General features: G+C 40.4%; 6 protein-coding genes across 6 annotated transcripts; 5 read left to right on the forward strand and 1 right to left on the reverse strand.

Moving 5' to 3' along the window:
* The first annotated feature begins 403 nt into the window (after window positions 1-403).
* On the forward strand, window positions 404-1928 carry LOC133721690 (syntaxin-121-like). The gene is made up of 2 exons (XM_062148371.1): window positions 404-1237; window positions 1339-1928. Exons 1-2 carry the CDS (start codon window positions 676-678, stop codon window positions 1749-1751), a joined length of 975 nt encoding a protein of 324 aa, XP_062004355.1. The 5' UTR covers window positions 404-675; the 3' UTR covers window positions 1752-1928.
* Window positions 1929-3777: 1849 nt separating this feature from the next.
* Window positions 3778-6269, forward strand: LOC133720145 (syntaxin-121-like). Its single transcript, XM_062146319.1, has 2 exons — window positions 3778-4540; window positions 5704-6269. Exons 1-2 carry the CDS (start codon window positions 4006-4008, stop codon window positions 6051-6053), a joined length of 885 nt encoding a protein of 294 aa, XP_062002303.1. The 5' UTR covers window positions 3778-4005; the 3' UTR covers window positions 6054-6269.
* A 538-nt stretch (window positions 6270-6807) lies between these two features.
* Window positions 6808-11020, forward strand: LOC133720144 (uncharacterized). Its single transcript, XM_062146318.1, has 12 exons — window positions 6808-7000; window positions 7097-7117; window positions 7202-7302; window positions 7396-7453; window positions 7557-7600; window positions 7747-7827; window positions 7978-8048; window positions 8156-8266; window positions 8560-8642; window positions 9312-9528; window positions 10393-10476; window positions 10676-11020. Exons 1-12 carry the CDS (start codon window positions 6979-6981, stop codon window positions 10740-10742), a joined length of 960 nt encoding a protein of 319 aa, XP_062002302.1. The 5' UTR covers window positions 6808-6978; the 3' UTR covers window positions 10743-11020.
* A 321-nt stretch (window positions 11021-11341) lies between these two features.
* Window positions 11342-13337, reverse strand: LOC133720142 (33 kDa ribonucleoprotein, chloroplastic). The gene is made up of 4 exons (XM_062146316.1): window positions 12802-13337; window positions 12606-12707; window positions 11958-12269; window positions 11342-11852 (listed from the first exon to the last, which is right to left on the reverse strand). Exons 1-4 carry the CDS (start codon window positions 13294-13296, stop codon window positions 11604-11606), a joined length of 1158 nt encoding a protein of 385 aa, XP_062002300.1. The 5' UTR covers window positions 13297-13337; the 3' UTR covers window positions 11342-11603.
* Window positions 13338-13682: 345 nt separating this feature from the next.
* Window positions 13683-15027, forward strand: LOC133720143 (uncharacterized). Its single transcript, XM_062146317.1, has one exon. The coding sequence runs from the start codon at window positions 13821-13823 to the stop codon at window positions 14793-14795; it is 975 nt and encodes a 324-aa protein (XP_062002301.1). The 5' UTR covers window positions 13683-13820; the 3' UTR covers window positions 14796-15027.
* Window positions 15028-19510: 4483 nt separating this feature from the next.
* On the forward strand, window positions 19511-21192 carry LOC133722244 (uncharacterized). The gene is made up of 2 exons (XM_062149067.1): window positions 19511-19701; window positions 19797-21192. Exon 2 carries the CDS (start codon window positions 19950-19952, stop codon window positions 20946-20948), a length of 999 nt encoding a protein of 332 aa, XP_062005051.1. The 5' UTR covers window positions 19511-19701; window positions 19797-19949; the 3' UTR covers window positions 20949-21192.
* Window positions 21193-22639: the final 1447 nt, after the last annotated feature.

The following is a 22639-nucleotide window of genomic DNA, read 5'->3' on the forward strand; positions in this document are numbered from 1 at the left end:
TTTAAATAATTAATGACCGACATGAAAATTGAAAAGAACTAGCAATTAAGGGAAATGTCTCTAAATTGTAATTTGAAAATAAATGTTATGTAATTTTTCACAGCCAGTATTAAATGGCCAACTGGTATGAAGACAGAGAAAAAAATGAAAAACTAAATACAAGATTACAAAATCTCCCCCCTGATTAAGACGATTCTATCTTCGCGACTAAGATTAAGAACACAACACACCTAGATAGTGCGTAATTACGTTCCATATGTCACCTGCAAAACCAGAGCAGAAACCAATAGCGAAAGTGCAGAGCAGAAGACAATACCCGAATAAGAAGCGACCGAGTCCAATTTAAAAACACACGTTTCCCGATAATATATATAAGTAGCAGTTATCCCAACTTCCCTAGTGCAAAAAGAAGAAGCCAATTTTTTCTCTTTCCGTCACGCGTTTACGGAAGCCCAGCTGGTACGGCCCAGTCACTTCCTCCCTCTTTCTTTTCTTTCTCATACAAAAGACCGCGTCCATCATCAACTACGTCGTTGACTAATCTCCCTCTCAAGCCACCAGAAGAAGAAGGCCACCACCCTCTTCTTCTTCTCATCTCCAAATCTTCGTTTCCGCATTCACTCTCTCTCCATTTCTTCTCATCAATCCGATCGAAACTCCGGTGCATAGGAAACGATGAACGACCTGTTTTCCGGCTCCTTCTCCAGGTTCCGCAGCGAACCCGACAACAACGACGAGCACGTCATCGAGATGTCGTCGGCGACGGAGTCCGGCACCGGCACCGGAGTCAACCTCGACAAGTTCTTCGGCGACGTCGAGTCCGTCAAGGACGAGCTCAAGGAGCTGGAGCGCATCCACCAGAACCTCCAGTCCGCTCACGAGCAGAGCAAGACTCTCCACAACGCCAACACCGTCAAGGACCTCCGATCTCGCATGGACGCTGACGTCACTCTCGCTCTCAAGAAGGCGAAGGTGATCAAGGTCCGCCTCGAGGCGCTGGACCGGTCCAACGCCGCGAACCGGAGCCTGCCGGGCTGCGGGCCGGGGTCTTCGTCGGACCGGACCAGGATCTCCGTCGTCAACGGGCTGAGGAAGAAGCTCAAGGACTCCATGGACAGCTTCAACTCCCTCCGCCAGAAGATCTCCCTCGAGTACAGAGAGACCGTCCAGCGCCGCTACTACACCGTCTCCGGCGAGAATCCCGACGATAAGACGCTCGACCTCCTCATCTCCACAGGTAAAAACCTTCAATTTAATTTCTTCCGGCAATGTCAAATTCGTCATTTCAATTTCAATTTGGCTGACTGACTGAGATTGTGATTTCGGTGATGATTGCAGGGCAGAGCGAAACGTTTCTGCAGAAGGCGATCCAGGAGCAAGGGCGGGGGCAGGTGCTGGACACGATCAACGAGATCCAGGAGCGGCACGACGCCGTGAAGGACATGGAGAAGAATCTGCATGAGCTGCACCAGGTGTTCCTGGACATGGCGGTGCTGGTCCAAGCCCAGGGGGAGCAGCTCGACGACATCGAGAGCCACGTGCAGCGAGCCAGCTCCTTCGTCAGGGGTGGGACGCAGCAGCTGGGGAAGGCCAGGGCGTCCCAGAAGAACACCCGAAAGTGGACTTGCTTTCTAATCATACTCTTGCTGGTCATTGCTTTGATTATCATTTTGAGTTTGAAGCCGTGGAATTGGGGCGGAGGAGGAGGAGGAGGTAATAACTCCACGCCAGCACCGCCACCGCCGGCATAGAGGAGAGTGTTGTTCATACTATTATTGATTCTGGGTTACATACATAGTAGTAATGTGAGTTATTTTGTTCTATATTTTTTGAACTGGGATTCTTGAATTTTGTATGTAATTAGATTGCAACTCTGTTCGGGTTGCTTTGCTTTTTTTGCAATCTTTCACTATGCACCTTCTTTTTCACCGTTTGAGTAACAATAGAGCTACTTTTTACCACATTTTGAAGCCAAGTTGTAGCAAAACTGGGAGGTTCTTATTAAGAGTGTCGATGGTGTTCGACTATGTGGGCTACTGAAAAGATCACTGACGAGGCTCTCCCATAGCGTTTAGGAGATCTTCTTGGATCATGTATCTTTTCAAAAGTAGCTGATTATCTGGTCAAGTCATGCGTCATTCTTCAGAATTGAACATACACTCAAAACATGTGTTTAATTTAGAGCCTAATGCTTTTAGTTTTTCACGTGTTTCCTTTAGAATGCTTTGGAAAAAAATGACTATTTGTTATACGTACATTGAATCGACACTATAGAATAATGTAATTCGACGAGACGCAACCGAAATCATGTAATATATCAAAAGACAGTCACAAAAAAGAAATTTAAATTTTAACAATCGACTTTTTGTACGATGATACTGTGCACAAAAGATGGTAATTGTTACCAATTAACCGCATTGCCGGAGGTCATGGTCATTGGTGTTACTCGATGTGGGTAGCGACGGGTTGTTGCAAATTGAATAGAGATGTCTAAGGGAGATGGGGTGGGTGAAAGAACTTTGCATTGATTTGTATTGACTAAGCAGCAATAGGGGTCAAGTGGGCAGACCATTATTGACTTGCAGACTTGGATGTTACATCCGAGTATTCGACCTTCAAGTGAAGAATGAATATTCGATTATAGGAAAACAATCGAGTTGAGCTAATAATCAATCAAACGTACCGTGTCTTTTGGGTTATAACTTATATGATCATCCTTATACATTTGGCTTTTACTAAAAACAATTGTTCAAAAGTGCCCAACTTGCAATAGGTTTATCACATGTCCTTTGTCAACCAAAGTTATTATGAGTAGTAATCTTTTTTTAAGGAGTGATTACAATAGCAACACTACTATCTGACATGACAGCACCAAAAACTACTAAACAAGAAATAGAGGATCATAATTAAAAAAACAGAAGATTGACATTCGATAAGTTCAAATAAGAAACACATATGGGTCCTTTCAAAAAAGAAAAGGAGTATGGGTACAATTAGTCTTTGGATCAGAATGAAAATGAAAATTATATGAGCGCATTAGTTTGATTAATTTGGGTGGCTAATGGAGGCCCAACTAAGAGCCCAAGTAACTAGTAGTTCCAAGTCCATCAAAGTTGAGGAAATGGGCAAGATCCAAATTTCCTATCAAACCCAGCTCAGCCAACCTGACCACCACCACCATCCATGAGCGGAGTTCACTTGGGGTTGAGCGTGAGAGGTGCTGATAGCCTGATAGAGAAGTGTACACAATGAGATTACAAATTACAACGTCTTAAATCACAAACAATTATATATAAGGATGTAAAGACATAACGACACCAGAATTAACATGGTTCAATAACAGCCTACATGCACGTACAGGGCAACAAACATCAACTTTTACTATTTACAATTGCAAACATGCGAGAGTAAATAACTTCAAATATAACACACTCAAAGAAAAACACTTTCGATCAGAGAATCAGAGCTTTTGCTTGCGGATGTTGAGGATGGCATGGGGTCTAAATTATTTCCAACTTCTAGTCACTTTTATTTATTTTTTGACACACATCGAAGAGATTTCATTAACGAGTGATTTTTAATACTTACACAATTTTGGGATATGTTTTCACCCGTATAAGCTCCTCTAGCAATGTAAACATGGTAAGCTATACTAATGATAGTACATCATTTACCTCAAAAAAAAAAAAAAATCAATCTAAAATTCTAAAAATAATAATTTCTATGGGAAACATGCAGTTTCTAGAAGAACATATCCAAATAGGTTCCGGAGGAAATAGGTTCTCCAAAGGCTGCTGAAGTAATGCAGAATCTACTTGGTAAAAGGGGGATAGGTTGGAACTCTTCAAACTTGAAGTTGAAAGGCGCGTGCGACTTAGACCCCCAAGTCAAGAATGACTGCCTCAACTCCATAACCATTCTTTTCTGTAATCTGTATAACTTCTCCAATTAACCCCCAAACTTAGACCATCAATCTCTGAATTTCTATCACACAGTTGATTAATCATGAACGACTTGTTATCCCCCAACTCCTTCTCCCAGGGCTCGCCGGACCACCATGTCATCGAGATGACCCCCTCCGATGCCTCCAGCGACCTCAAGAAGTTCTTCGAGGACGTCGACTTGATCCAGACCGAGCTCAATGACTTGCAGAAGCTCAACACCAGCCTCAGGAGCGCACACGAGCAGAGCAAGACCCTCCACAAGGCCAAGGAAGTCAAGGACCTCCGGACACGGATGGACGCTGACGTTAACCATGCCCTTAAGGCCGTCAAGCTCCTTAAGGTTCGGTTGGAGGCACTGGACCGGTCCAACGCCTCCAGCAGGAGCTTGCCTGGGTGCGGTCCAGGGTCGTCCTCGGACCGGACGAGGACGTCTGTGGTGAGTGGGTTGAGGAAGAAGCTTAAGGATTCTATGGAGAGCTTTAATGACTTGAGACAGAAGATTTCCTCCGAGTACAAGGAGACCGTTCAGAGAAGGTACTTTACGGTGACCGGAGAGAAACCGGACGACAAAACCATTGACCTTCTCATATCTACTGGTAAGATTTCTTTTTTGATGTATAATGTTAGGTTGGCAATCTTTTTAGTTCCATTTTCTCAAAAAATTTAGTCACGAAAAACATTGAACTATTTAATTGTAGTCAAAGACATTGATGGGCATTCAAAATGTTTGTGATAGACACTGGGGAAGAAATCTGCTGTCCCTAATACCCTGTGCCAAACCTGTCCCCATGCATTCATTGGTCCATAAAGATTAAGAAAATATTTTCTTAATCTTTTGTTCTATATTTTATTCTTTGTGGACCAATGAATGCATGGGGACTGGTTTGGCACAATATTTTTGGGGACAACAGATTTCATCCCTAGACACTGAAGTAAGCTTTAGTAATCAAATAATCATTCGCGAGAATTAACTAACATTACCCTGGCACCATGGTAACTAGATTATTGGTGTATATGTTGGTTCGTTTTTAATTAAGTAGAGGATTAGGGGAGGGAAACTAGGGCCACTTTTTATATTATTATTATTATTTTTTTTTTTTGAAATTTTTCCTCGTAGTCTTTTAAACTTTAACGTGAGGTCGACCATTCCCAACCCTTGGGGACTACATTCCCCAAAAAAAAAAAAAAAAAAAAAAAAAACAACTCTTGGGGACTTGAGTTTAGCCTTAGTAAAGGAGGGTGAGGAATTGGATTAGTACCCTCTAAAATGTAACAAACAAGGTCAATTTCACTCATCTTTAATCATGCAGATGAGTCTGAATTATAAACCTAAAAAACAGAACTGATTATTGCACTTGACAATGCAATTTTCATATTTTCACTTTTAATAATTTAATGGTTAATACTAGGAGAATACAATTATGCTTCAAGCTTGGTCTAAAATTTTGTACTTGAAAATTAATTTCTATGAATTGAGAATTAATCTTAAAAATTTTCACTGTACATGCATATATGAGACATATGAAATAATCACATCGACTCCGCCCAGATAACAACCGCTTTTTCTTAATGACCAATTTGACAGCCTCGAAACTGAAGTAAAGTTTACTCAGAAGAAAACTTGTAAGAAAACTATGCATATAAAGGAGAAAGTTTCATAACTTTATTACTTGAAACACTCACCAAAAACAGTGCAGATCGAATTACAAATGGGAGTAACATTACGCTAGCTAATTCTATAGACATACTACGTATGCAGGCGAAAGTGAGACATTTATGCAGAAGGCAATCCAAGAGCAAGGAAGAGGCCAAGTCCTAGACACTATAAACGAGATCCAAGAGAGGCACAATGGTGTAAAAGCCATGGAGAGGAATCTGAACGAGTTGCACCAGGTGTTTCTGGACATGGCAGTCCTGGTTCAAGCTCAGGGTGAGCAGATCGACGACATCGAGCGTCACGTAGATCGAGCTAGTTCGTTCGTGCAACAAGGCACCCAGCAGTTGCAGAAGGCCAGATTCTTGCAGAAAAACACACGCAAATGGACCTGTTATGGTATCCTAATCTTGCTCATCATCACCGGAATCATATTGGCCTCCACGCTGACTTAAACCAGTCAAATGTCCTGTGGACTATAGTCAGTTACGTACATTGTCAGTGCATATAAAGTTTTGATCGATTTTATTTTTCTTCATGTTGGCCCTGACTTTGTGAGTACATACTTCGTTCTTTCTCGGTTGGATTGGTTATTGTGTATTGTTGTATAATTTGTTTTCTTTTTACAAGAGAAGAAACTGTTATATATATATACATGGTTGGTTAGTCTATCATCATTTGTGACAACTTATTGAAGCACATAAGCTGTTCCCGTTTTTTAGTTTTGGCTTTGATTTTTGAATTTCGCAAATTTAGTCTTTATTTTTCTGTTTTTTCTTTGAGATAAAAAAAAATTTCTTACCACATAAAGATTAGAGAAGTTATTCAAAAAAAAAAAAGATTAGAGAAGTTTAGGAAGATTAGAGAAGTTGAATGCATCAATTTATACTCTCTGCACATATTCTTCGCTAGGTATTAATACGTGTTTTTAAAAATCCTTTTGAGCGGCCGCCTAGGCTGTGGCAACCACCCCGATTACTTTGGGACTCTGGGCGGCATCTAGACATTTTTTTGTCAAATACTTGAAAAAACTTATATGTAAGTACTGATTATATATATGCTTTTTACTATATTTTCAATCAATTATACTACTATATAAGTATAGATTTTTTGTTTTATTGTAATTATTTATATATTTGTATAATAAAACTAAATTAAAATAAACGCCTAGGCAATCTCGTCTAAACTCTTAAAATAGCTAAAAGAGACCACAATTGAAACCCAAAGAGTTTGGTCCGGTAACTTTATCTAAATCTAGTATCGACTCAGAATGATAGCACAGTTTGCCACCATTTTCTGAAGCAGACCACAATTAGATTACACTTTATAGTCCTAAAAAAGCAGCAGGTCTTTCTTCCTCTCTTGGCTATCAGTTTGGCGATGGCGACAGTCCGCATGATAGGCAAGTAACTCTTCCACAACCTCTTTCTACAATTATTCTCACCTCCTCAATACTAATTCTCTCATTTCTCCGCGATTCCGGTGACTTCAAATACAGATATAGCCGTTAACTTCACAGGTCAGTTTCATCTTCCACACACTTTTGTTTCCATTTCGAATTCAATCTCGATCCTCAAATTTTTTTGAGTGCACAAAAAATCAGATGGAATGTTCAAAGGACTCTACAATGGGAAGCAGTGCCACGTCTCCGATATACCCACCGTTTTGACCCGGGCTTGGGCTGCCGGCGTCCACCGCATCATCGTAATAATGCTCCTTCTTTCTTTTGCTATAGTACTCTAGTTAATTTTGGTTCAGTGCGCTCTGAAATTAGAATTAGGTTTGGGGTTTGTGTAGGTCACTGGTGGATCACTTGAGGAATCAAAGGAAGCTTTAACAATTGCACAAACTGATGGTTTCTCTCTCTCTCTCTCTCTCTCTCTCTGTTTTGTTTGCAATCACTGTATTACTGTGTAAATTAATTTCAACAAATTGGGGTTGCTATTGGTTTTTTGCAGCAAGGCTTTTTTGTACTGTGGGTGTGCACCCAACTAGATGCAAGGTTTGCCTTTTTTTTTTTTTTATTTTTTTTTTTTAAAAAAAATTTATTTATTTATTTATATTTTTTTGGGGGCAAAATGTATGTTTGATGGTGTTGTTTTTGGTGAAGTTTGTTAGTGAATGTGGTTTATTGCATGTTTGGTTAAGGAATTTGATGAGAGCGGGGATCCAGATAAGCATTTTCAGGCGCTTTTGTCATTGGCCAGAGAGGGGATAGAGAAAGGGAAGGTATGTTCATACCTTTAGCATATTGCTTTATCATTTCTTGTGATGCATTTATGTGTTGAAAACATTTGCAACTTGTTACAACGAGTGGTGTGTTCAGATCTCAAAGCAACTAATTATGTACCGCTTATGTTCTCCTATTATGTTTTTAAGGTGGTTGCAATTGGTGAGTGTGGACTGGACTATGACAGGCTTCAGTTTTGCCCTCCGGAAATTCAAAAGAAGTATGTTTTCTTGTTTTATACTTTCTATCGCTTGCACGTCTCTAATTTTCTTTCCATCAAATGATGCATTATGTGGTTTCCATAATATGTTTGTATTGTAAATTTAGGTATTTTGAGAAGCAGTTTGAATTGGCACATGCCACTAAGCTGCCCATGTTTCTGCATATGCGTGCAGCTGCTCAAGATTTCTGTGAAATTGTAGAAAGAAATAGGAACAGGTGAGATTTCTGGTCACTATAGTTTCACCATCAAAATTTTCTCCCAAGATAAATAAGTAAGTGACATTCCAGTTACATCTTAGATTAGGGAAATTCCAGCTCCAGATAATTAGTTTTCTGATGAATATTTGAATTTGTTAAAGAGAAAAATAGTGGATTCAACCTTTTCTTTTCCTTTTCCCATTTTAGAGTGGGCATCAAGGGACGTCCAGTAACTGTCTTTTACTTTTATCTGATAGCATTGTGCAATGCTTGTGTGCATGAACTTGATACCTTCCTCTTCTATATCACAGATTCACTGCTGGGGTGGCCCATTCATTTACTGATAGTTCAGACGATTGTGATAAGCTTCTTTCCATCAGCAACATGTATATAGGTGAAAATTGTTATAATAGAATATCTTCTAATACTTATCTGGCTTTCAGAAGAGTTTCTAATTTTTATGTTTATAATGTTCTTAAAAATTTCTTTAAATATAGTATTATTATATTATGAATTGGATGTCAAATATGGAACCAGAATGATCTAATATGCCTAGAGGAATACATTAAGTGAATGCATTTTTTTTTTTTTTTGGTCTGGAAAGTGAATGGCTTTTGATTGGTCAGGTTCCTGCATTTTTTAGTCCACTTCATCACCCTCCTAGGGAAGGGGAAATAAATTGCACCGAATAACACAATTAAGGTCCTTGTAGTGCCCACTGGAATTTTCATTTGCATATTGGGAAAAAGAGTTTGGGGTTTCATAAGAGTAAGATGACGCTAATGCATGTTTAAGTAAATTTCCATTAATAAAGATGAATGATTTTTAAGAGACATGCTTCTAGATTGTTTATGGCAGAAAGTTAGTTTCGATGCTTGGAGGTGATTTGATTTAACCATTTACTTTTCCTGGGATAGGAAAGGGCCATCGTTTGTCTAACCTATCCTGGTGTTCTATAGTACCAATTGTCTTCCCTAGTTAACGAATAGCTGCAGTTACATATTAAACTTTTCGTCTTGGTTTTAAATGGAGCTCATGGATATTAGCCTTTTGTTACTTACAGGTGTGAATGGTTGCTCTTTGAAGACAACTGAGAATCTTGATGTTGTGAGGGGCATTCCTGTCGACAGAATGATGATTGAAACAGATTCTCCATATTGTGGAATCAAGAACAGTCATGCTGGGATTAAATTTGTGAAGTCCACATGGCCTTCTAAGAAGAAAGAGAAGTATGATCAAGAGTGCATTGTTAAAGACCGCAATGAACCTTGTTTGGTTCGGTAAGTTGAAATTTTTTCTTCCACCATATCATAAACTTCTTCTTCTTCTTATTCTTCTTTTTATTTTTATTTTTTTTATAGTGAAAATACAAAAACAGAGTATTGAACCTGTATGAAGAGAAGTCTTGTAGTTTGACATTGAACTATAAAGCTTCCCATGAATTCTATTTTCAGTTTTTCACCCAATTCAAAGTAATATAGTACTCTTGCAAGAAGTCCCAGCACTTATAAGGTTTACAGTATGATATCTAACTATCATATGTCACAAGATATCATCCCTGTATGAAGAGAAGTCTTGTCTTGTAGTTTGACATTGAACTATAAAACTTCCCATGAATTGTATTCAGTTTTTCACCCAATTCAAAGTAATATAGTACTCTTGCAAGAAGTCCCAGCACTCATAAGGTTTACAGTATAATATCTAATTATCATATGTCACAAGATATCATGTAGGTTTTTGTGTGTGCGTGTGTGTGTGGCGTGTCTAACGTGGGAATTATATTTGTCAGAAAATAATGATTTGTGATGGTTGGCCTGTCTCGTACTAAATTATCTCCGGAACGTAGTGTATGCAAGTTGTTAGAGAGAAGATAATCCATGGACTTCAACATCTGTCACAGATATGCATTTATCTTTGTTGAGACAACAAGCTGTAGTTAGGAATAACACTTTTAAGTTTTGTTGGCCTAAACTTGATATTAAGACACCAGTTAACTTTTTTCCTTTTTCATAAAACTTGACATTAGTACATGGAATTGAAGTGGTTAATTCTTCTTTGAGAAGTGCCCCTTGCCCTCTGACGGTTTCTGTTTTAGCTCATAATTATGTATCTGCTTCTTCATTCAACATGACTTTCGTTTTCAGGCAAGTTCTTGAGGTGATAGCTGGCTGTAAAGGAATCAGTGATGTAGGTCAGCTGAGCAGGACACTGTACCAGAACACTTGCAGGTAGCTTTTCTGGGTCTTCTTGAAGTTTCCTCAACTTGTCTGTCTGATTTTGATCGATATAGCTCTCTCTGATGGAACTCCAAGTCATATATACTGTGGCTTTGATGAATTCTGTCTGTGCAACCTGAGCATGATCAGGCCAGAATTGTTTCATTAGGGTATCTGAACTTTGACTTAGTAAGAATCTACGTTTGTGTAGGGTTTTCTTTCCTCAAGACTTGGATTCTGCTGCAGATTCTTTACTTGCTGGGCACGACCCTCAGTGATGCAACTAAGTTCCTTCTTGCCAAAGGTCATTCAGTTCCTTTTTTGCTGTTGTGATATTCTGCGTCATCTTTCTTCTTCTGCAAATGTCTTTCAGCATAGGTGGTGGATAGTAATCACAAGAGTTGCATTACATTTTGTATTTTATTTGCCTAGAGCATCAATATCTGAAAATTGTAATTCATTTTGTTCTTGAGTTGAGGGGGGATATCTTGTTTAAGAGTTCAGAAAGAATCTGAAGCTGCATCAAGTTCTAATACAAAGTAAACCATTTTGATTACTCAGAACGAGAACTCTAGGCTCAAATGCTATCAATATATAGAAACTTGATATAGTTACATGCTGACAAAATGAACACAAAAAAGTCCCACCATGTTTAAGGCATGGTACGAGGACTCATGCCACAAGCCATTGCCAGGCTTTAGGTTCAGGGTTTTGGGTCAACTCTGTATGCACCGATACTTAAATGGGAATGATAGCATTAAACAATAACGAGCCTGATTAAGATAGGCTGGACCAGACCTCCTTTTGACATCCTGTAAAGGTCGGTCGAATAGCAGGTAGGTCTAGCATTCCCATTCAGACCCAAAAGAGGAAGAAGCAAATAGCATTCCCTTTCTGATGCTTAAATTCATTGCATTGAGCGCTAGAAACCTACGATCACGACCTTTTGCTTTGATCAATACCAATTTGGGCAATTCGTATACAGTGTTCAAAACGGACTAAAGTTGTGTGGAAAAGACTAAAGGTGTGTGAGTAAGAATAAACTAGTAGCAAGGAATTTGCTAGTTACTTTCACAACTCTATAGGGGTTCAATCAAATAGCACATTCAAGCCACCACCCTCACTCGTCATACTCACATTCAGATGCTAACGCTGGAAATCAATTCACTGCTGTCTGCATCTTCTGCAGTTGTTTCTGATGCTGGGGAAGAAACCACTTCACCACTGTCTGTAGTGTCTTCTGCAGTAGTTTCAGATGCTGAGGGAGAAACCAATTCACTGGCCTCTGTGTTTTCTGTACTAGTTTCTGATGCTGGAGGTGGAGTAACAGTTACAGTCCTAGCTCTTTCTGAAGCCATGTTTAGTCGCAAAGCCCGCCCATCAACCTCCTGTAATGCAATTTCACACACAAGGACACAGATTATTATAGAACCACATTATTACTTACAGTTATCAATTGGCATAATTCACTCTACAAGGAAAATGTTTCTCACCACTCCATTCATGGCAGTCACAGCAGCTTCTGCAGCGGCAGCAGTGTCGAAAGTGACGAATCCAAAACCTCGAGATCTTCCTGAACCCCTCTCATAAATGACCTTGGCACCCAATAGCCCTGGCTGGCCTTCAAAGGCATCTTTAAGACCCTGAGAAGTCAGGCCCCAACCAAGGTTTCCTGCATAGATCTTATTAGGGCTATCTATGTAGACCTTGTAGCCAGGATTCCTTATCTTGGGTCCCAAAATTTCCCTTTCACCCCCTCTTGGCACTTCTGGGAAGTTTACCCTCACAGTTCGGCCGCCTACTTGCTGTCAACCATTTGCCACCATCACCGAAAGAAAAATTAATCACTGCATTCACAAATCTAAAAAGACACAGGTGGTAGCAGAAAACCCCTCTAGCATAGGATCTCGGATTGCCCCTCATTCGAAGTTCAAAGGGACACCGAATGTGGAGCTTGCCAGGGACTATTTGACGATCAAGTCAAATAGGGAGCAATGCTTTAGGAAGCAAGAATGTTGAAAATCAGGTATTGATTCTTGCTTCTTAAGCTTCCATCACTTACTTGACTGTCAAAATGTCCCGAGATTCTTTGCTATTGTTGTTTCCTACTGCCACAATAATCACATATTATTGACACTTACAGAACCATCGAACATCCGAATGGCCTCTTGAGCTTCCTCAACGTTCGACATTGTAACAAACCCAAATCCCCTGCTCCTATCAGTAACTCTATCATAAATAATCTACACCAAAATTCAACCAAAAACAAAGTCACCAACGATTCCACAAACCCATCGAGGAAAACAATGGAAACACCAAAGAAGATAAAACTCAAACCTCTGAATAAGTGACAGTACCCGCCTCGCCGAAAATCTCAGACAACTGGGTAGAAGTCATAGAATAAGGCAAGTTCCCCACATAGAGCCTCCCAGCGTCACTTGTGTCAGACCCTGCTTCCTTTGGCTCTTCTTCTTCTTCTTCTTCTTCAAGCAATTCTGCTTGTGGGTCCTTTTGTTCTTCTCCTTCTTCCTCCGAGCTTTCATTGCCTTCTTCGACTTCGAGGCCGTCTAGGGCCGAAAAGGGGCGGCGGAAATGGTGGAGAGAAGAGAGACGAGAGAAGTAAGAGAAATGGGCTTTCAGCTTCAGGGGTTTAAGGGGTTTAAATTGAGGTTGTAAGTGGGTGGGGATTGGGGTGAGTGAGAAGTTAGAGATTTTGTTGCAAAGTGAAGAAGAGCAAGTGGTACTTGTGGAAGCCATGGATAGAGAAGAGGTCGACATTACTAGAGGAGTTGGTAAAGAAATGTTTTTGGGGAAGAAGGTTGAGCTTCGCATTATTTGACTAGTAAGAGGTGGCTCTCTTGGGCATGGATAATGTTTGCTTTTTGGATTTTCTTTTAATAATTTTTATCCAATGTTTTTCTGAGGAGAATAATGGATATTTAAGACTAACCGTATATGTGGGTTTGGTGTTGCACCAAAAAATGGTCGATCGGGAGCTAAGAAACAAAAGTCAACGTCTCCTTCTCCTTGGTATGTTCTTAAGGAAAATATTTAATCTCATTTTGTGCGAATTTTATAATGATTGATTGTTTGTATTTTCTCATTTCTAGGTTCTAACCTAACTTTTGCTTGTTAACTTCTTGTTATCATGTCACTCATTTCATTCGAGTACCTGTCAACATATTTTTACCAAACTAAAACAATGCGTGGTTTGGATGCTTCTGTGACCACACTTTCTTGGGGCCCTAGACCCTAGTGTTGATTTTTCGTATCTCAAGTCCACCCCATCAAGGAAGACTTGAAGTCCCTTAAGATGTGTGTTTAGATTGAGCTTAATTGGAAGTGAAAGCACAGAGATGGAGAGCAACATAATGTTGGAGAACCAGAATCTGGATGCCTTTGATATTCTTGGAAAAGCTTTTGTTATCTCTGCCAGAAACATTAACTTCTTTCTCTTCACTATTTTCGCTTCCCTTCCTCTCTTCTGTTTCTTGGTTTACTATCAACCTTTTCTACAAATATTCCAGGATCAAGTATCAGAAATTCTAAAACAACCGGCCTTTGTTTATTATTTTGAGGACTACATGTTTAATTGGTCATTACCATTGGATGCAACCCCGGAATGGAACAAGGGGTTTCCTGGTGAGTTGATTCAACAAGCACTTCTCTATCTGGTGCCTTTCCATCTCCTAGAGCTCATCACCATGCTTGCAATTGCTAATTTGGCCTCGAAGATATATAAAGAAGAGAGACCAATGAGTCTGAAGGAGATGGTGCATACACAACCTTTTGACAAATCCGGACTGAAAGCCTTTTTCATCACATCTGTCTATGTTCTCGTCTTGTCCACCTGTAGTGAGCTACTCGGATTTGTATGGTCAGCTGCAAGCTACTCTTTTGCATTCAGGTACTTTAACCATGATATACTCTTAGCTTTATGGTGTTGTATAGCAAGTGTAGCACTGCTAACAATGTATTTGGCATGGAATGTGATATGGAATATGAGTATTGTGATTTCGATATTGGAGGGGATACATGGAACCAGGGCATTCGGTCTAGTAACGTATCTAAGCACTGGCAACGAGTGGGGAGGGTTTCTTTTGATGTTGATTTTCTTTGATTGGGAAGTAACTTTAAGGTTGCCATGTCTCTATTTTGGCTGCAAAGAAAGGGGGAATGGAATGTTTGTTGCACAGAGCAGCTTGTTGTGCTTAGGGAATGTGTTCAAGTTGGTCGTCTTCGTTATATATTTCCACGATTGCAAGAACCGGGTTTTAGAAAAGAGGTTGATGATCAAGGCTAAAAGAGCTGGTTATCAGAGCTGTGTATGAATAGGCACCACAAGCAAGTACATTGATGTGATCATCATCAGAAAACTCTGGTCTACGCATACAACATTTTAAGGTCGTCTTTAATAAATGATTATCATTAAATATGTACAATTTCGATGTGTTTCATCTTTGCTTTCATGCTTTATTTGTTGTATTGAAAGGGATATATACAAACCTTAAACTGTGATAGTTCTTTTAGTTGGATAGCCCTTATAAGGGTACTTCACAGTCATATTTGAAAGGGTCATTGACCCAATGCACCAAAATAAGCAAAAATTATTCCACTTACCCCAGCAACAAATTTTTATTCTCACTTACCCTATTTAAAGCAAAATGACAGTTTTGCCCTTAACTTAATTAATTAATTACATGTGGCCCTCACTTTATCTCTCTCCTCTCTCCCTGATCTGCTGCAGTCTCTATCTCTCAGCCTCCATTCTCCGATCGACTCTCTCTCTCTCTCTCTAGCTCCGGTCTCTGGTCTAGATGGCCGACGGCGAGACGAGGCCGAAGATGACCGGTCGCCGGTGGTAGGCGATCTAGGAGTTAGAGCTGGTAGGTGACGAGGAGTCGGACCTGGTAGGCGACGAGGACCGGTCGCCGCTGGCAAGCGATCTCGGAGTCGGAGCTGGTAGGCCACGAGGAATCGAAACTGGTAGGCGACGAGGTCAGAGCTGGTAGGCGACGAGGAACCGGAGCTGGTAGGCGACGAGGTCAGAGCTGGTAGGCGACGAGAACCGATCGCTGCTGGTAAGCGACGAGGAGTCAGAGCTTCGAAGCACCGGCGAGAAGCTGAGTCTCCACGTCATCTTTCGAATCCTGAGGTGCTGCTGCTTTGGAATTGGCGCTTTTGCTATTTTACGAGAAGATGAATTACAACAATTGAGGCCGAGCTTGGATCCCTCAGCTGCACCTGTGGTGGTTTGCTCCGGTTTTTTTTTTTTTGGCAGAGGTTTGCTCCGGTTTGGTACCCAGAGTATTTTTTGGGTGGCCAAATCAAATTTTTTTTTTTTTCAGTAAACTGTTTCTCCAAGAATGAAAGAAAAATGGAAAAAAAAAAAAAGTGCTGTACAATTTGGTCTTGTTTTAAACATGCGCAGATTTGAAAAGAATTCCATCATCTATTGTTTTTTCTTTCTTTTTGGTAAAATGGGGGCAGAAGGCCGAGAAGGAAAGAAAAAAGATGAAAAAAAAAAGTTTTATTAGGGGCCAATAGAAGGCTATTGGGGGGCAATAGACGTTTTAAAATTGATATAATTTCTTAGTTTTTTTCTCAAATCAAAGTTTTATTTGTCTAATTTTAGGAAGATTAGTTCCCATTCCAGTTATCAAAAGTTCTATTGGGGGGCAATATACGTCTATTGGGGGGCAATAGACGTGTATTGGGGGCAATAGATGCCTATTGGGAGGCAATAGACCCCTATTGCCCCTCTATTGGGGGGCAATAGACGCCTATTGAGCGGCGGCCGGTGACCGGAATCCGGCGAAAGTTGACCGGAATCCGGCGACCGGTGACCGGATTCCGGCGGCCGGTGACCGGATTCCGGCGCCCGGTGACCGGATTCCGGCGAAAGTTGACCGGAATCCGGCGACCGGTGACCGGAATCCGGCGACCGGCGGCCGGTGATGGGCTCCGGCGAAGTCTCCTATAGTTTCTCTCTCTTCCATTTTCTCTCTCTCTCTCTAAGTAACAAAGGGGTGAGGGGTAAAATGGTATTAAAAAAAAAATTAAAACCAAAAAAAAAATTTAATGGGGTATTAGGGAAGACTCCCTTAGAGTGTATTGGGTAAGAGAGAATTAAAAAAACTTAATGGGGTTGGTGGGAAAAAAATCCATATAAATGGGGTAAATGGACAAAAACCCTATTTGAAAAATGTACCGTTATTTTCACCTTTGAAAGTAGTGTTCCTGAAATGGCTGATAAAAATATATAAGGCATCTATTAGTCTTAAGTTATCTTACATTATACTTGCAAACTTTCAGATGACAACACAAACATACCGTTTGTATATTAGTATAGGTCTAAAATGCAGATACTTAGATACTATAGTAAGAAACCACAAACTAAAAATATGTCTAGATCACAAACACATACAAATAATTACCGGACTCTCATGTTTTTATTCTGATTCAAGGGAAGAGAGCCATATACATATAGTATATCTACTTAATTAATTTGTGATGCATTGGGGGTTTTCAGTAGCCAACCGAACAGCAGAATTGCTTGGAATGGAAGTAAACACCCCCGTCTGTACACGAGCCAAGAATGAGTCGCCTTCTGATAGCAACCAAATGGTGGCAGGACAATCCTGTGAACCAAAACCTGTTGCGATAACATAACAGTAACTGCAAGTCTGCAACTAAGCTTCTCCATTTGGTCACAGAAAAGATGGGGTTAATGTAACAAGTTAGCACCAACCCCATCTTTCCCTTGCTATCAGACTTTGAGGTTGCAGCAGACAGCAGTTTTCCACTGCTGCAATCCATTTTGTGGGCATAACCATGCCACGACCGTCCATCATGTCTGACAGAGAATGTACAGAGGGCCTGAGAGATAATGGTTCATCAAAAAACGATCAAGATCTCCCCTAGAGTACGCACTGGTCACCTCTGAGCCTGATATGTTGGAACTGCTGCCATTTGTTTTTGAGGAGTTCAAAGTTCCACCCTCAGATTGCAGGACTTTAGACGTCTGAGAACCGGAGTACCCTAAACAGCTGCACATCACCAACTTTTTCATTTCATTTCCAACTTTACCATTGTTTCAAAGTCTTGGTGTTCAGAAAACGACAACCACATCCCCTTGGACCTTGGTCGGCGCATGGCATGTAGATGGCGTGATTCATGCATATAGGGCTGTATAAAGAAGAATGATCGTAGGTCATAAGTGACGCTTTCAAGTCAAATAGGGAGCAATGTTTTAGGAAGCAAGAATGTTGAAAATCAGGTATTGATTTCTTGCTTCTTAAGCTTCCATCACTGACCGTCTGACCAGAGATTCTTTGCCATTGTTGCTTTCTGCTGCCACAATAATCACATTTTATTGACACTTACAGAGTCATTGAACATCCGAATGGCCTCTTGAGCTTCCTCAATGGTCGACATTGTAACAAACCCAAATCCTCTGCTCCTATCAGTAATTCTTATCATAAATAATCTACACCAAAATTCAACCCCAAAAACAAAGTCACCAACAATTCCACAAACCCATCAAGGAAAACAATGGAAACATCAAAGAAGATAAAACTCAAACCTCTAAGTAACAGTACCCGCCTCGCCGAAAATGTCAGACAACTAGGAAGAAGTCATAGAATAAGGCAACTATAAGAATTTCTCCGCCCAACTAGAGATTCTTACGTAGGGCAAACGTACCACGTGGCTGGTATGGCTGCCCAATCAGTGAACATGCAAAGGGTGTTTTGGGTATTTCATTTTAGTAAGTAATAATAAATGAATAATTTTTAAGGGCAATGATATAGGGTCTCAATGAGGCCTAAGATTTATGGCCTCAAATCCTGTGTGTCATGCCATGTAAGCAAATACAAATTTTATTTTCAATTCCACATAATATATCTTAGTATGATGTGGCATTACAACACCAACTTTACCCTTTTATATTTCCTTTAAGGTGTTAGGGGGTGAACCAATTACATTAATGAATTTAATTAAGTGACGAAAAAAACCAGCTATTAATTATGTATTAATTTAAGAGATATGTCTACAAAGACCAATACTTTTCTACATTTAATAAAATTCTTTCCTATAATTTTTCTTTCCAAATAGCATTAATATATTGAATTAGGTGTCAAAAAATAGGCATTAACTTTTATTTCCAAATATTGATTAATTTCACCCAAAAAAATAGCACTAATAAATTGAATTTAGAAAATACATGTTTCTAAATTAAGAGGTAAGAAAAAAAATTCATGTTAGTAGTAGTCATTAATTATCATCCGCAACCTAAATATAAGAGAAAAAACAAACAAAAAATAATTAATTCAAATATAGCGTTTAAACCCTAGATAAATAGAAAAAATGAACAAAAGAATATATATAATCGTACAAATATGTACTTTTCACATTATATTTTTAAAATTTACAGGAACCCAATAAAGGTTGAATTCATATACATGTGTTATGCAAATCTATTGATTGAATGTATGTGCAAATCTATTGACTAAATTACATGAAATTTTTTTATTCATGATTGAAGAAAAAAAAAATTCTTGTTTAAATCTAAGCATGAGTGTAATGAAAAGAAAAAATGAAGGAAAAAAAAAACCAAAATAATTTTTTAACTTGGAGTCATTAGACTATGGAAGGATAAGATAGTCTTTTTCTCAAGAATTACATGACATGATTTAACAAATAGGTGATGTATGTAGGTGACATGGCATGACACCTAAGATTGAGGCCACAAATCTTAGGCCTCATTGAGGGCACAAATCATTTTCCTTTTGGAAATCACTTAAAATTTTCTGAGTTTTGATTTCGCCATGTGGTATGTTTGCCCTATATAAGAATTTCTCCCCACAGAGCCTCCCGGCGTCACTTCTGTCACACAAGCTTTGGCTCTTCCTCTCCTTCTCCTCCTCCTCCTCCTCCTTCTTCTTTCTTGTGGAGAAAAGAGAGACGAGAGAAGTCGGAGAAATGGGCTTTGAGCTTCAGGGGTTTAAGGGGTTTAGGGGTTTTAAATTGAGGTTGTAAGTGAGTGGGGATTTGGGTGATCGAGCGAGCGACTGAGAAGTTAGAGATTTTGTTGCAAAGTGAAGAAGAGCAAGGAGTATGGTGGAAGCCATTGATAGAGAAGAGGTCGACATTGCGAGAGAGGAAATGGTGGGATTGGTAAGAAGGAAGTATTTTGAGGAACAAGGTTCAACTTCGCACTATTTGAACGTGGACAAGGTTTGGTTTTTGGATTTTCTTTTAATAAGTTTTATCCAATGTTTTTCTGAGGAGAATACTATCAAGACTAACCGTATATGTGTGTTTTGGTTTAGGACTTGGGAGCTCCGCCACAAAAGTCCAGGTCTCCTTCTTTTTGGGATTTGGACAATTATAATACATCTCTTATCTCAAGTCCACCCCATCAAGGAAGACTTTGAAGTCCCTTAAGAAGTGTATTTGGATTGAGCTTAATTGGAAGTGAAAGCATGGAAATGGAGAGCAACATAATCTTGAAGAACCAGAAGCTGGGTGCCTTTGATATTCTTAGAAAAGCTTTAGGTATCACTACCACAAACATCAACTTCTTTCTCTTCACTATTTTCGCTTCACTTCCTCTCTTCTGTTTCTTGGTTTATAATCAACCTTTTCTGCAAGAATTCCAGGATCAAGTATTAGAAATTCTAAAACATCCGGCCTTTGTTTATTATTTTGAGGAGGACACGTTTAAGTGGTCATTACAATATGATGCGACCCCGGGATATGATGTAACCCCGGAATGGAACAAACGGTTCCCTGGTGAGTTGATTCAACAAGCTCTTCTCTATCTAGTGCCTCTCCATCTCCTAGAGCTCATCACTGCGCTTGCAATTGCTGTTTTGGCCTCGAAGATATATAAAGAAGAGAGACCAATGACTCTGAAGGAGATGGTAAATAATCAACCTTTCGACAAAATCACACTGAAAGCTTTTCTCATCACAGCTGTCTATGTTCTCGTCTTGTCGACCTGTAGTGATATACTCGGATCTGTATGGTCAGCTGCAAGCTACTCTTTTGTATTCAGGTATTTCAACCGTGAAATTTTCTTATCTTTATGGTGTTGTATAGCATCTCTAGCAATGCTTACGACGTATTTGGCATGGAACGTGATATGGAATATGAGTATCGTGATTTCATTATTGGAGGGGATACATGGAATCAAGGCATTCGGTCTTGTAACGTATCTAAGCACTGGCAACGGGTGGGGAGGGTTTCTTTTGATGTTCATTTTCTTTGCTTGGGAAGTAACTTTAAGGTTGCCATGTCTCTATTTTGGCTGCAAAGGAAGGGGGAATGGAATGTTTGTTGCACAGAGTATCTTGTTGTGCTTCGGGAATGTGTTCGAGTTGGTCGTCTTTGTGATATATTTCCATGATTGCAAGAACCGGGTTTCAGAAAAGCTGTTGATGATCAAGGCTAACAAAGCTGGTGATCAGAGCTGTGTATGAATCGGCACCACAAGCAAGAACATTGATGTGATCATCATCAGAAAACTCTGGTCTATGCATACAACATTTTAAGGTCGCCTTTAATAAATGATTGTCATTAAATATGTACAATTTCAATGTGTTCCATCTTTGCTTTCATGTTTTGTTTGTTGTATTGAAAGGGATATAAACCTTGAACTGTGATAGTTCTTTTAGTTGGACTAGCCCTTGCAAGGGTGCTTCACAGTCATATTTGGAAAATGTACCATTAATTTTAATTTTTTTTTTAATTTTATTATTATTTTTTTGTGTGAAAGAAAATGTACCATTATTAGCACCCTTAAAAAGTAGTGTTCCTGAAATTGCTGATAAAAATAAAATAGGGGCATCCATTTTTTTTTTTGAGGGCAACGGAAGACTAATCCATTGATCGAAATCATAACGACCTCACTCGGTCAAGCATGAAGGGTACAAACACCCCTCATATTACAAGGCAAGCTCAATAGAGTTCTACAACCAAAAGGAAATCAAAACTAAAGTTCCAAAAGAAAATACTAGCCAAAGCAAAAGAAAACTACGACACTACGATAACCTACACCTTCTAACACGAGACACTTCCTTGACCGCATTGACGCCTAAGACCTTACTTGGTGTACATCGCTGCCATCAAACAAGACACGTCACATCCTAGTCGGCGTAGGGAATCATCTCCTACCCAGATTGGGAGACGGGCACTGCCAGCCCAACCGCCTTTCCCTTCACACTAGGAGCTCCACCGTCAGGGGACCCCAGCGCCATAGACTCATAACCGTCTCCAGAGGACGCCGCTGATGTCACTTTGACCTTATTGAGGGAGCCACGAGGCCTGCCCTTCTTCTTGTACACCTTCGTGGCTGGAGACCACTGCCCATCAACCAGGCCGGCATCAGAAACCTGGAGCCCAAGATTTTCCCGCTGGAGAACGCCCGAAACCAAGTCCAAATCGTGTTTGGCACGCTTACCAGCTTCAGGGCCATCCTCAGCTCTGGGATGACGCATCCCCACCACCGGAGCTTGAATCGAAGTACCCTCAGTCCCGGGAGCATCCAGAGCTGGAAGTTCACGGATCTGCACAACCTTCCTCTTCAGCTTTGGGACCTTGAAGGAAGAAAGCAAAGGTGAAGAAATAGAGGGCTGAACGTTGGCCCTAAAGATTAGGGCTGGAACGATCGATCCCATTCCTGGTTGCGATCCTGCCCCTTCCACAGCATCATTCTCCGAGGCCTCCACCCTAGGGCAGCGCTGTCCCCCATGATTCAACAGAGCACAGGAGTGACAGCGCCCTAGAAGCCTTTCATACCTGAACCTTAGGGTTAGAACATCAACAGGAGAAACCCTAACCCGACGATCAAAGCGCACCGGATCATGGGTAGAGAGGACAAGCCGGACTCGAGCATCTCCCCTATGCAGCGCTATGCTATCCACCTCCAGCACCTCCCCAATCGTCCCACCGACCAACCGGACAGTAGGTTCCGTCAAAATACCCGGAGGTATGCCTTCCAACATCGCCCAAATCCAAACAAAGTCCAGCTTCACGGTAGAGAGCTCCGAGAAGCCATCATAAACATTCAGGAGAATCATGGCACGTTGAAAACCCCACGGACCACCCTTCTTCACTCGAGCAACATCCCTTTCATGGGTGAACGTAAACAGAAAACGTTCTGACGCAGTCG

Source organism: Rosa rugosa, chromosome 7 (assembly GCF_958449725.1).
Source record: "Rosa rugosa chromosome 7, drRosRugo1.1, whole genome shotgun sequence".
Taxonomy (NCBI): domain Eukaryota; kingdom Viridiplantae; phylum Streptophyta; class Magnoliopsida; order Rosales; family Rosaceae; genus Rosa; species Rosa rugosa.